This window comes from Nicotiana tomentosiformis, chromosome 9 (assembly GCF_000390325.3).
Source record: "Nicotiana tomentosiformis chromosome 9, ASM39032v3, whole genome shotgun sequence".
NCBI lineage: Eukaryota > Viridiplantae > Streptophyta > Magnoliopsida > Solanales > Solanaceae > Nicotiana > Nicotiana tomentosiformis.
Genome location: NC_090820.1, coordinates 35,155,311 through 35,168,739, shown reverse-complemented (window position 1 = coordinate 35,168,739; position 13,429 = coordinate 35,155,311). Strand labels below are relative to the sequence as shown.

General features: G+C 37.9%; 1 protein-coding gene across 2 annotated transcripts; it reads left to right on the top strand.

The window, feature by feature from the left end:
- The first annotated feature begins 316 nt into the window (after nucleotides 1–316).
- Nucleotides 317–3,443, top strand: LOC104111177 (probable inactive poly [ADP-ribose] polymerase SRO5). Of its 2 annotated transcripts, XM_009620815.4 has the most exons (3): nucleotides 338–635; nucleotides 1,919–2,904; nucleotides 3,149–3,443. In XM_009620815.4, exons 2-3 carry the CDS (start codon nucleotides 1,927–1,929, stop codon nucleotides 3,182–3,184), a joined length of 1,014 nt encoding a protein of 337 aa, XP_009619110.1. In that variant the 5' UTR covers nucleotides 338–635; nucleotides 1,919–1,926; the 3' UTR covers nucleotides 3,185–3,443. The 2 variants fall into 2 exon arrangements, with proteins under 2 accessions (XP_070041961.1, XP_009619110.1); XM_070185860.1 differs by lacking the exon at nucleotides 3,149–3,443 and having other exon boundaries at nucleotides 317–635; nucleotides 1,919–3,142.
- Nucleotides 3,444–13,429: the final 9,986 nt, after the last annotated feature.

Sequence of the window (13,429 nt, the reverse complement as noted above, 5' to 3'; positions counted from 1 at the left end):
AATACCAATAGTATCATTATCAATAACATTCATTATATTATCGCAAACCATAGTCCTGAACATAAATAAATTTGATACAAAATTATCATTTTTATAATGAACTACATGATACACTATTAGGTGACCGAAAAGACGAAGCAACATTGTTACAAAATAATAAATGGTGGGCTCTTTTATAAAATACAAAAGTTTGGTGCAATTTAAAAAAATGTAATAGTGATATTTTGGCTGGTTTTGGGATTTGGAATTTTGCCAAAATGTAAGCAAAATCTATGACCAAACATGTGTTTGCCAAATAAAATCCAAAATTATTTTGGCAAAATTTATCGACGAACGGTGCCTTAGTATCCACAATAAAAAGGGAAAACAAATGAAAAGTTTCGAAATAAAGTCAATTGCAACAAATTTTCAGAAAGCCCGCCATTTGGTTATATGACCGTTTGTGTTAGTTCAATATATATAAAGGAAATTTTGGTGAAAAGATTTGCCCCCCAATCTTCAGAAAGCCCGTAAATCTGTAGATTCTCGTTCCCGTCGACCATTCTTTTGCCGTTAAATCTCGCCGACCATTCTTTTGCCGTTAAATCTCGCCGACGCTGGAATAGAATCTGAGTTCAGTTCATCCTAATTGCCAGGTTTCTTCTACTCTCTTTCTCCTCCTCCTCCTCCTCCTCCTCCTCCTCCTCCTCCTCCTTCTTTCTGTTTGTGAAAACTGAAAATTTTGGCGAAATTATTGAGTATTTAACCAAATCTCATCATTTAATTATGTGGGTTTGCAATCTACCTTGACTTGGCGATGGGTGTTACTTGCGTTTTTGAAGTTTTCTTTTACTTGGGCTTATTTGTGCGTATAATATATTTTGAAATTATCTTGTTTTATTCGTCAATTTTTCAATTTGCGGGCTATGATGATATGGATTTAACAAGAAATTTACAATTAATAAATTCTTAATTTCTTGGAATAATGTAATCGTATATTGCTATAGAGCTAAGGAAGAAGAAGGAAATAAATGGGAATAGTAATATTTTATGGTAAGCCAATGAACATTTTATAATACTCTTTTTTATTACTCCATCCGTTCCAATTTATATGAATCTGTTTGACTGAGCACATAATTTTAAAAAAAATAAATACTTTTTGAATTTGTGGTTCTAAATAAGTCAAAAATGGGTCAAGAGTATTTGTGTGCTTATAAAAGTTTCTCATTAAGGGTAGAATTGGAAGTGCAAGATAAATTATTTTCAAATTTAGAAAGGGTTCATTCTTTTTGAAATGGACCAAAAAGTAAATAGGTTTAGGTAAACCGGAAGGGATAGAATAGAGTAGTATTCAATGAATTTAGACACATTCTAAATTTTACTTTCACTCACTGATGCGGACCAAAGCAAAATTATTTCAAGAAAAATAATTCTTACCCTCTTAAATTGAATAGCGAATTTAGTACTACTTCAGAAGTAATATGGGCAAACTTTTTCCTAATTCCTATAGGATCTCAAAATATGTCAGAAGAATTGCACGTCTAGTTTCAATTTTACTTTTATGATAAGTGCGGAGTCAAACTACAACAATAAATATACCGACACAAGTTCTGTTTCATAGCATATTTTAGAAATTTAGAAGGTTATCTATTTTAAACTTATTGTCCTACAAAAAGGAAAGGCATTCAAATTCCATGTTGGTTAGAAGTCGAGTTTTACTTCCCAAAAGAAGGAATTTTTCTTCCCTATTTCTTGTTGGATTTGCACTTACTTTCATACTATGTAAGTGTCTTATAATCCTTTATTTTGTGCAATACATGTTGTTTACTTGTTTCTTTTCCTCTTTGTCCAATAAACCTGTAGGGAGATTTAGCTCTTATATATTAGTAGTTGGAATTTATCCTTTCTTCTCTGATTTTTGTTACCCTCTTTTCACCAGAACTAACCATGGTGCCCAACAAGCTAAACGCAAAAAGGCGCAGACTTGAAGATCCAGCTGAAAGTGCAAGCTCAAGCAGCAACCCTCGTAACAAAATTGAAGTACGAAGTCCGACAACAACAGATCGAATGTGTGGGGTTTCATGCAGTAAAACTCAAGAAAGAGCTCAGTTATTTGGTAATAATGACTTGGTGCGACTCAATCAAGACCACAAGGTGTATAAAGTTGTAACAGACAAGTTTGTATCTGGTTTAGGTGCACTAGGATCATCACTTCAAGTTGAGGCAATTCATATGAATGTTCGTTCCAGCTTTGTTTCACAAACAAGGTTTCAATCTTTCCTTCTTGTTGCAAAAACCATGGAGAAAAAGTACAATGGGCATGCTAGTAAGAAGCTTGGTTGGTATGGAACTTCGAAGGAAAAAATTATTGACATAATTTCTAATGGTTTTGTTCCATCAAGTTATCGCCATGGAGTTCAATTTTCTGCTCGTGATTACCCTCTTGATTGTCTTCAAACTGCTGTTCAAGACAAGGATGGACTAAGACATTTATTGCTTTGCAAATTGGTATTGGGAAGATCGGAACTAGTAATTCCTGGTTCAGGACAGTTTCAACCAAGTTCTGAGGATCTTGATTCTGGGGTTGACAGTTTCACATCTCCAAGAACGTATATAGTTTGGAGTAGTCGCCTGAGTACACATGTCTTCCCTGAAGTCATAGTCAGTGTCAGAGTTTCTCCTCATTCAAAAGGGGTTGATGAATATCGTCCAACTCTTTCAAAGAATGTAAATTTAAGGATTTCCGTTGATGCTTTGATCACTAGATTATCAAGGATCTTGCCTTCTCATGCTATCAAGTTGATAAAAGAATATTACAATGATCGTCAAAAGGGGAAGACCACTGCGCAAGAATTTGTAAGGCAAGTGAGCCAAGTAGCAGGAAACAGTTTGTTGATTTCAATCATAAAGTCTATATCTGCTCAGGTAAATCATCACAACCTCTTCACTGAAGCAATCATTAGACATTGTCCTGTACTACTAAAAACTCGCAGTTCTTGGGATATTTGTCCCTCAAAAGTCATGGTAGTGTCAAATTGTCAATTAACTAACCACATCGTCACTTAAAGCATTAAAGGGATGAAAAGCAAGGGTGATTATCGCTTCTAGTTGCTTTTTTTCTTTTTCGATTTTAAACAGGTTACTAACTTTTATACTCTTCATTCTGCAGAGAAATTTAGCTCAACCAAGACCGAAAGAGCAATAATGATACAAGGAATATCCTGTCTTACAGTGGACTGCTGAATTCACATATTACTTTTAATAAATCTCCTTTTTTGCTTTTCTATGGCCCATTGACAGTAGTCACTTGTAAGAGTTATATTGTCGTTGATAGTTTAAAATTCTCCCATGGTTTGTCCTTGTATAAAAAGCGGTGACGTTCTTCGATCACTTGCAGTGCTACTCTAACATTGATATCTTTGAGTTTGATTACTATTTTCCGGTGTATATTCTTGAATTGCTCTTGCAACAAAAGTCCGTCAAGACTGAACCATCTTCATCTCGAGATTGTATTTTTCGATGTCCTGTCCAAAGATGGAAAGGTAATTTGAGCTCTTGGCCAGATGATCAATAACAGGGCAAAAGAAAAAAATGTCAAAGGAAATTGGCCTGCATGCCAGCGTAGAATACTCTATGTTTCCTCTGTATCTTAGTAAAAGTAAGAATGGTGGGGTACTTACGAATTGCTAAAAGCTGTTATATTGAGTTTCCATTATGAAATAATCAGTCAAGCATTACCCAAGCCCAACTAGTTTGTGATCTGGTTCGACTCATGCCATATGGTGGTGTTTGTAGTAATATCGGAATTCACCATACTGTGAAGCTGTGCTCTACAGAATATAAGAATATCCCTACCCTCGAGTACTAAATGGTAGCTTCAAATTCACGAGAAATATACAGCTTTACACCTGCAAACTTAGACATTGGGAGAAAAAGAGGGAAGTTTAACCACTGATTGCAGTATCCGATAGTATGGATCCTTCAGTTCAAGTTTGCCAAATGATGTTTGGAGCATATCACCAACACTAGCTATTCAAATTGATTAATGACATGTTAGATTCTCGAGAGAATTAGCCATAATCCTGATTGGACAGGGGAAGTGATAAACATTCAGATGTTAAACGATGACATAATATAGACCTATCTGACAATGTTAAGTGCATGGTTAACTCTCAGCCTTATGACATACGAACAAATGGTGCTTAATACAATACCTGAAAGTAAGGGTGGGGGGTGGGGTGGGGGGGAGTGAATTGTCGAATTTTCTTTTTATAGCTAAGTAGTTGATTAGTTTGCTAAGTAGTTGACTGAAAGTAGAAGCTAGGTAAAAATTAAAGACAGAATGTAAAGTGCAGAAATTAAATGACACTAAGTATTTTTATACTGTTTCAGATTCAATGTAAATCCTACTACAGTCCCCTTGGGTTGCAAGAGGGTTCTCTCTTCAAAGCTCCTTGAAAACTTCGTACAAGTATGTTGGTGTTATCGCGAACACCAACTGCCTTTTGGTTCTAAGTACACTCGTTGTAACTTTGATACAATGCCTCACTAATATTTTTCTGTCTTTCTTCTCTCTACTAGTTACACAGTAATTCTCACTCAGATTACAACGCTTGCTTAGAGTAGAACAAAGAGCACAAAGTTGGTTCGATCAAAGTATACGACTCCTCTTTGTCGTTTTGTAATATATACACCTTGAGAGATCTGCTTTGATTTAATTGCGGCATATCTTGAGAGATTTACTGTCCTAAAGGAATTAATCCATGGAGTGAATCAGAGTTGATTCATTCCAAGAATAAGTGCGGAGCCTCCTTGATTTGAATCTTGATCGGCAAGGCTTTCCTTCTGCGAGCGAATCCCACTTCAGCAACCAACCTTTGATTAGTCCTTTGATTTCGGAGTTTAACAACTTTCCTTTAAGATACGTATCTTCAGTGCTTCAGTGATTATGATAGGCGGATTCTCAGCAGTCTTGGACTCCTCTAATTTTGGATCTTCCTTTCTTTTCTTCCTTCGCCTGAGTTGTCAGATCTTTGCAAATCTTTTCCTTCTTTTCCTTTACTCCTTCCTTTCTCGTCTTCCTGATGGTTTTGCTCTCGTTCTCCTTTGCTCCTGGAATGGACCTACAAATAAAGATATGTTATTTTTCATCATTGAAACTTGGATCTAATAATCTCCCCCTTTTATGATGACAAATAACAAATAAAAGCAGTTTACTTCCCAATCCATATTAGTCGACTCTTATTTTGTTATAGTCGACTCCCCTTCAACTGGACATCTTCATCGTTGGTCGTGTGATAGTTGAATCCCCCTCAACTTGGCAGCTATTCAAAAAGTTGTATCTATTCTTATTCTCCCCCTTTGTCATCAACAAAAAGCATTATATTAGCAAAAATATATTAAAACAAGCAATAGTGAACTAGTTAGTTATGCTAGGGCAGAGATAATCTTAACAGTACAACCCAAGACTTGAAAGTCAGTCCAAAACAAATAAAAAAATTGTCTTAAACATCCATCCATCCATCCACAAACTTAGCAACGCATAAAATATTAGAGTATTGTAGATAGCCTCCTTCAAATAATCAAAGCTAGCATTCACGGTGACTGATATCCCATCGATTCGGTTATGCACTTCCTTGAAGGCTTTGGCTGCGTTCTCTGCTATCTTGAGAATCTAGACTCTTATCTTAGACACATCAGAACATGTGTCCTTTATGATTCATGAATATCTCCAATGGTTGATCGAGTATAGACTAGAAGATCCTTAATGATGGTCAACTTGTTGTCAATAGCAGTTAACTTTTTCACAAGATGAGGGTCACAAACACTGGGATGAGAAACAAACACTTTGGCTTTGGATTTAGTCTAAACAACCTTAGCTTCTCTTTCTTGCTTCTTTACCCAAGTACCCTTCACAACAATATATCCCATACGGGCAAAGGCTCTGGAGTTGTAGAATCTGGTGACCGAAACAAATGGATAGTTGAAAAGAGAGATATTATGTGCTACGAGAAGATTGGTGATAACCATACCATAGGCAAGATTTGTGGGATTATCAACACTCCCAATCATGAAGTTTATAACCCAAGATGACAAATTAACTTTGTGCTTGGTGATAAGGCAATAAACAAGAAAGGTATCCAACTGGAAGAAGGTAGAGAATGAACCAGTGCGAGGAAGAAGGGTTATAGCCATAATGTGTGCGAGAACTCGGGTTTCAAAACTAATATCGCTGGGACCTAAATGACTGGGAAGGGAATCGGTAGGTGACTCAGCTATGCAATATTTTGCTTGGTCAAAGGAAATTTCAAATTCTTCAGGCCAGGTATTTTTGAACAACATAGAAAATCCAGAACGCTTACACTGAAAAATTGAATCAAACATGGCACAATCTAGAACAATACGCTTACCAAGAACTAAAGATTCTAACTTGTCAGGTTTTGGAGAATGAAGATTTGCATAAAACATCCTAACCGGGGCTTCATAAACCTTTGGGGGAGGTAGAGAGAGAATTGTCCAACCTTGAAAATCAAATAATTCCTTTACCTTGCAGTTGAAAACTTCCGTGTCGTTCAAATCAATAACCCTACCATGGGCTATTGGCTTATCCTTGAATGCGATGGAGGTGTCTCTGTTTGGGGTGTCATATAAGTTGATATTAGAATCTAAAGAACTCGTGAGGTCTGCTTTGGGCTTCTTTAGAGTGAGGGACTCAAGATTTTCTTTCATGGGGTGTTTGCCTAGAGCTTTTTCATTCAAGCTACGCGTATCATTGGAGAGCTCTTCCTAAGAAGAGGCAAAGTCTTTGGAGTAGTCTGACCCTAAATCGACCTATTCTAGAGGTTGTGATGAGGGTTTTGCTTTGAAGCGAGTACTCTTTCGAGTATAGGCAGAGGGGTTTTTGGAGTTTTTCGCCATCGATGAGTTGGGAAGAAGGGTTTTAGAGCGATAGTACCAATGTGAGAGAGTGAGAGTGATGGAGGGAACTAAAACGGGTGAATTTGATGGTTGAGTGCAGAAAAGGAAAATGCGTCAGTGAATAGATGTGATGATTGATTTTTCTTTTCGGAGAGTCGTGATCGATGTGAAAAGAAGGAAAAATGGAGGCGCATAATTAATAACTCTTACACACACAAGGAAATAATTTAAAAAATAACAGTAAAAACAATTAGTAACACATATGTCCTAATTATTAGTGCTAAGTGAAATAATACCAAGTGATTCCCATAAGACACAAAATCTATCTTCAAGTAAGAGTTTTGTGAAAATGTGTGCTAGTTGATCAATAGTGCTAACAAACATCAATTATATATCTCCTTTAATAATATGATCTTTAATAAAAAGATGCTTGATATCTATATGCTTAGCTCTAGAATGTTGCACAGGATATTTTGAGAGACATATAGCACTATAATTGTTACAAAATATTTGAATAGGTTTAAAAGATAATTCATATTCACTCTATTGATGAGATATCTAGAGTAATTGAGCACAACATTGTCCAATGGTAATGTATTCTACTTCGGTTGTGACAAAGCCACTGATCCTTGTTTCTTACTGTTCCAGGAGATTAATGTTTTCCCTAGCAATTGACACGTTCCACTAGTACTTTTTCTATCTTCTTTGTCACCTGCAAGATCAGCATCTGAAAATCTTTCAAGTTTAAAAATGTTAGAATGTGGATACCATAGTCCATGAGAGATAGTTCCGTTAAGATAGTGAATTATTCGCTTTACTGCAGTTAAGTGTTACTCCTTAAGAACTGACTGAAACCTAACACATTTACACACATTAAACATGATATCTGACCAACTATCAGTTAAATATAGCATAGATCCAATCATTCCACGATACTTGATTTCATCCACTGATTTTCCTTTTTCATCTTTATCAAGATTGGTTGATGGACTCATAGGCGTTCCAATTGCTTTAGCATTGCTCACGTCAAACTTTTGAATCAACTCCTAAGTATACTTGGTCTGACAAATAAATGTGCCTTTTTCTGATTGCCGAATTTGAAGTCCAAGGAAGAACGTGAGTTATCCCATCATACTCATTTCAAACTCACTCTGTATGAGATATGAGAATTTCTTGCACAAAAGAGAGTTAGAACTACAAAAAATAATATCATCGACGTAAATCTGAATAATGAGATTACCTTGAAAAGATCTTTTGATAAATAATATAGTATCTACTTTACCTCTTGTGAATCCATGATCAGTTAGAAATGAACTTAGCCTATCATACCAAGTTCGAGGAGCTTGCTTGAGTTCATAGAGAGCTTTAGTCAATTTATACACATGGTAAGGAAATTATGAGTTCTCAAATCTAGGAGGTTGTTTTACATATACATCCTCATAAATAAAACAATTTAAGAAAGTACTCTTAACATCCATTTGAAAAAGTTTAAAACCTTTAAACGATGCATATACAAGTAATATACGAATTGATTCTAATCGGGCTACCAGAGCAAATGTTTCATCATAATCAACTCCTCTCTGCTGTGAGTAGCCTTGTGCCACTAATCTTGGTTTGTTCCTAATTACCTTTACATCCTCATTCAACTTGTTTATGAATATCCATTTGGTTCCAACAATTGTAGCATTTGCTGACTTAGGCACAAGTTTCCATACTTGATATTTGTCAAATTGATCAAGTTCATCTTGCATGGCTTGTACCCATCTGGAGTCTTTTAAGACTTTGTCAACCTTCTTTGGTTCGTCAGCATGATTGTTGACAGATTCATTAGTCGACTTTGTAGGTTCGTTGCTGTTGTTAGTGGACTTTTTGGATTTCTGAGATTTATTTGTGTGTGATATGTCTTGATTGATATCTTCATCACCTACAATGATTCCTTTCTCGGCCATAGTGTTATTATCATCAAAGATAACATGAACTGATTCCTCTACACTCAATGCACGTTTATTATAAACTCTAAATGACCTACTGTTATTTGAATAATCAAGAAATATACCTCCATCACTCCTTGGTTCGAACTTACCAAGATTGTCCTTACCATTATTGTGAATAAAGCATTTGCTTCCGAAGTGATGAAAGTAGCCTATGTTTGGTCTTTTACCTTTCCACGAGTCTTCTTTAGAATAGGCTGTATGAGACATCTGTTGAGAATATGGCACACTGTTCTAACTACTTCTGCCCAAAAGTGATTTGGCAGAGAGTGTTCTAATATCATTGTTCTGGCCATATCTTATAAGTTTGTGTTTTTGCATTCAACCACTCCATTTTGCTGAGGTGATCTAGGAGTTGAGATGTTGTGAGTATATCCCACTAGCAGGTAATATAATAAGGCAATATATTAGAATTGTGAAATTGACTAACAATGAAGCCGAGGGGACTTGCGAAAACCATTTGGGAGTGAAATCGTTGGTTTGGAAATTAATTAGGACCATGTATTATTGGAATGAAATAGAGAAGGATACAAAGGACTTTGTTAAAAAATGCGACGAATGTCAAAGGCATGCCCTAATGATCTACCAACCGGGGAGCTGCTTCACAAGGTCCTTTACCCTTGTCCATTCATGAAGTAGGGAATGAATATCGCAGGTCCTTTACGATGGGCACCCGGTAAGGCTTAGTACATCTTGCTTATGACCGATTACTTCTCTAAGTGGGTTGAGGCACAAACGTTTGAGAAAGTTAGAGAGAACGAGGTTATCGACTTCATCTGGGATCACATAATTTGTCGGTTCGGGATACCAACCGGGATTACCTGTGACAATAAGATATAATTTACCGATAACAAGGTCAATAAGTTCTTTGAAGATCACAAAATCAAAAGAGAACAAAGGTGGTAGGAAATTCTACCCGAGGTCTTATGAGCATATCAAACAACCTTGAGGTCGAGCACCGGTAAGACACCATTTTGCTCTAGTATACAACGCAGAGGCTTTGATTCTAGTAGAAGTGGGGGAACCGAGCTTGAGGTTCCAATATTCTATGAAAACATCAAACGACAAGGCTATGGACACAACTCTAAATTTAGCATACCAGCTTAAAAGCAGCGGATGGGGACATATTACAGCCGAAGGGAAAACCTTCGACACTTCCAAGTCGGGGACTTAGTATTGAAAAAAGTCACACTACATACCAAGAACCTGAATGACGGAAAATTAGGCCCGAATTGGGAAGGACCATACAGAGTCACTGGTATAACCGGAAAGGGCTTGTACCAGCTTGAGTCCGAAAATAGCATACAACTGCAGGATAACTTGAATGTGGCACACTTAAATCGGTACTATTGCTAAGGTATGAATACTTAATCTTCTTTGAGGTTTATTATATTTTGAACTAACCCGTGCAGGCACTCAACCGAAGTCAAGTCCAGAATTAGGTTTCAAATCACGTGTTGCACTCTTTTTCCCTTCGAGTGATTTTTCCCGCAGTGGGTTTTACGATAAGGTTTTTAACGAGGCAACAGTAAGCATGCTACTCTAGTTTTGAGGACCAGTCAAGAACCGGGGACTGGGTACTTCCCACTTTAGATCATTAGTACTCGAGCCCTCAGAATTTGGCCTCAAGTACTAGGGGATTATCACACCCTGAATCAAGAACCAAAGACTGAGTTCGGAAATTTCGAAGACAATTTTATTAACATCGAAATCCAAGGCTTGACTAATAGGATTTATTGTAAGAGTCAAACAATCAAATGAATCATGCCCAGATAGTTCATTCCTGCCATAGAAGATAGTTTTTGTATCTTCGATTATTTACATTACATTTGAAGTAATAAAGTGAGAAATTCACCTTTTATGCTTCATCGATTAACACTTACACGAGCAATGTTATCATTATGTCACTTAGAATAAATATTGAGTTCAAAGCCCTCTAAGCTCACATGCCATCGTTAACCGGGGGTATGAAACCTCAAAAGCAGTTAGAGCTCGCGAGACCATGCATATTTATCTAAATACCCATAAGCTTATGGGTCACCCCGAACTGGGGACTACCGACTGACAAAAAGAGGGGGTAGATCGGGTTACTAAACCTCGATGGAATTAAGACTATGAGGAAGGGCCTAAATACGAAAGACTACAACCAACTTAAGTTCCGAAGCCATTAGAGCTTCGACCCTGGTGCATAAACGAATCAGAGACGTCTAAGTTCGTAAATAAAAAAATTAAGGTCCTTACACATTTTAAGTCTATAACGATTATGTACGATCTGATCAAATCAATCGGTTTCGAATTATGGTCAAGGAAAGAGCCACCTTCGATAGATATTAACTGTGTCCGGATAAATTATTCGACTTCGTTTTATTTTTTGTTAGATCCTCCGAAGTTAAAGTAACTCGGAGTCGTTACTTGACCCGGGCCTTATTCGACCTTTGGAAGCTGAACAATTTGAGCAATAACAAAATTTATGCTAAGGCATCGATAATGCATTAAGTCCGAGATACAAGTTACATATTCTAAGTCCTAAGCATAAGCAAATGCGGAAATATTAAAGGACACAATGTGTAGCCGATGGGTAATTTATTATATTTAACAAAAAGTATTTATAGAGGTACGAGAAAATGACCCCGAATTACAAAACATACAAATACAAAAAAAAATATATAAACTAAGGTATTCCCTGCCCAATCTTCATTAGAGCCCAGCTCGCTATCCGATCCCTTGGGTTGGTACCTCTCTTTGGCCTCGAATTCTAACCTCTTCGCCTTTTTGATCTTTGTCTCTACGTCGACCCCCCTTCCCCCGGACTAGGATCTCCTCGAGAGCCTTCCTACGAGATATCCATTTCACATACTCAACCTTCGTTATGATTCGGGCTTCGGCTGTCTTGACATTGGCCTTATACTGGGCCAGCATATCTTGGGCTTCTGAGGCCTCGTTCGAAGCCACCTCCAATTTGGACTTCAGCTCAGTGTTCTCTTCGCCAAGAGCATCACGCTCTGCAAAGGTTGAGGCAAGTTGAGCCAGGAGTTCCTCGTTCAACATATACCATTTGTTGACCTTTTCTTTCGTCACACAGAGCTGCACTTTGGTCGGCTCATTATCTATCTCAAGCACTCTTACCTTCTCAACTAGAAGAGCAAGATCCAGTTTTGCTTTCGAGGCCTTCTTCTGGGCCTTCTCCGATTTGGCCTGAAAGGCTGGGAGGTCGGTCATGTCCCTAAGGACCTCGTCCTTCTGCTCACAGAGAGCCTGGTACATCTCCATTTTCCAGACTTGTTCCTTGAGCTTGAATTCGAGGTGGTCACCTCCATCCTGTAAAGGTGAAATCTTTCATGATGAAGCACTGAGGCCTGAGATATAGATAAAGAATATTGTCAAAAACATTTAAGATGACGGGAACTCGTTAAAATAAATAGGGAAGTGGATATACCCGATTCAGAGCCTGCTGGGCCTCATTGAAAAGACTTATCCCATATACCTCGTTCATCTTCACTTGGACTTCTTCGGTTACCAAGGAATGAAAATAACTAGCCACTCTGATTGGCTCGGACAACATGCTAGTATCTGTCGACACCGAGAACATGACCGTCTTCTTTCGATCAGGGTCCACACTCGGGGCATGAAACTGCTTCTCGAGCTTTGAGCTCGAGCTCGGCCCTCGTGATTCCGGTTGCACAACCTTTTTCGGGAACTCCAAGTGGCCAAAGCCAGAGTAGTCTTCCAATATGCCAATGTCCACGCCCTCAAAAAATGAGTTGATGGTATCGTCCACGGCCCGGGACATTTCAGTCGGCTTCTCCTCAGTGGCCTGAGCTTCATTCAAAGTGGCCTCCATACGATGCAGTGAATCTTAAATATGGATAAAGGCATTGCCTTCAGAAATGGCCCTTATCAGGACCGGAGGGGCTTCTTGCAAAGCAATAACCATATGTTCTTCTTCAGGCCTCATGAGCTAAGGAGGATTCAGCCTTACAAGTATCCCCCTTAGGGGCCGCCAACTCTTGGTCGACATCGATTAGCTCGTGGGTGTAGAATTATACATGTTAATCGGGCTGGGCTGACCTGTTTACAACCCGGTTCAGCTCGGGTCAACCCAGTACTGTAGCGTGGGGGTGGGTTGGGACAGGTTGGGCGGGGAGCGGGTTTCAAACGAATAATTTTTTGATACCGGTACACCGAAACTTGCTAAGCCCGTTAACCCGTTAACGGGCTACAACCCGGTTCATCCAGGTTTTTAACTTTTTTTTTTTTAAATCTTACAGAAAAAGTTTTGTGTGTGTAATTTGATAATGCTTCTAACAACAATGCTGCTATTACAATATTAAAATTGCATCTACACCTACCACTTCCTGAAATATTTCATGTTAGATGTGCATGTCATATTTATAATTTGATTGTGAAGAGTGGCCTTGAATTATTTAGAGATGATATCACTTTAGTTAGAAGAGCTGTTGGTGTAATTCAAGGAAATAATAGAAGTTCTAGATTAAATGCATTTAAAGAAAAATGTGTACACTATGGACTAAAACCAAGAC

Coding starts and splice junctions, on each gene's coding strand:
- LOC104111177 (XM_070185860.1), top strand. CDS start 1,927: ATGGTGCCCAACAAGCTAAACGCAAAAAGGCGCAGACTTGAAGATCCA.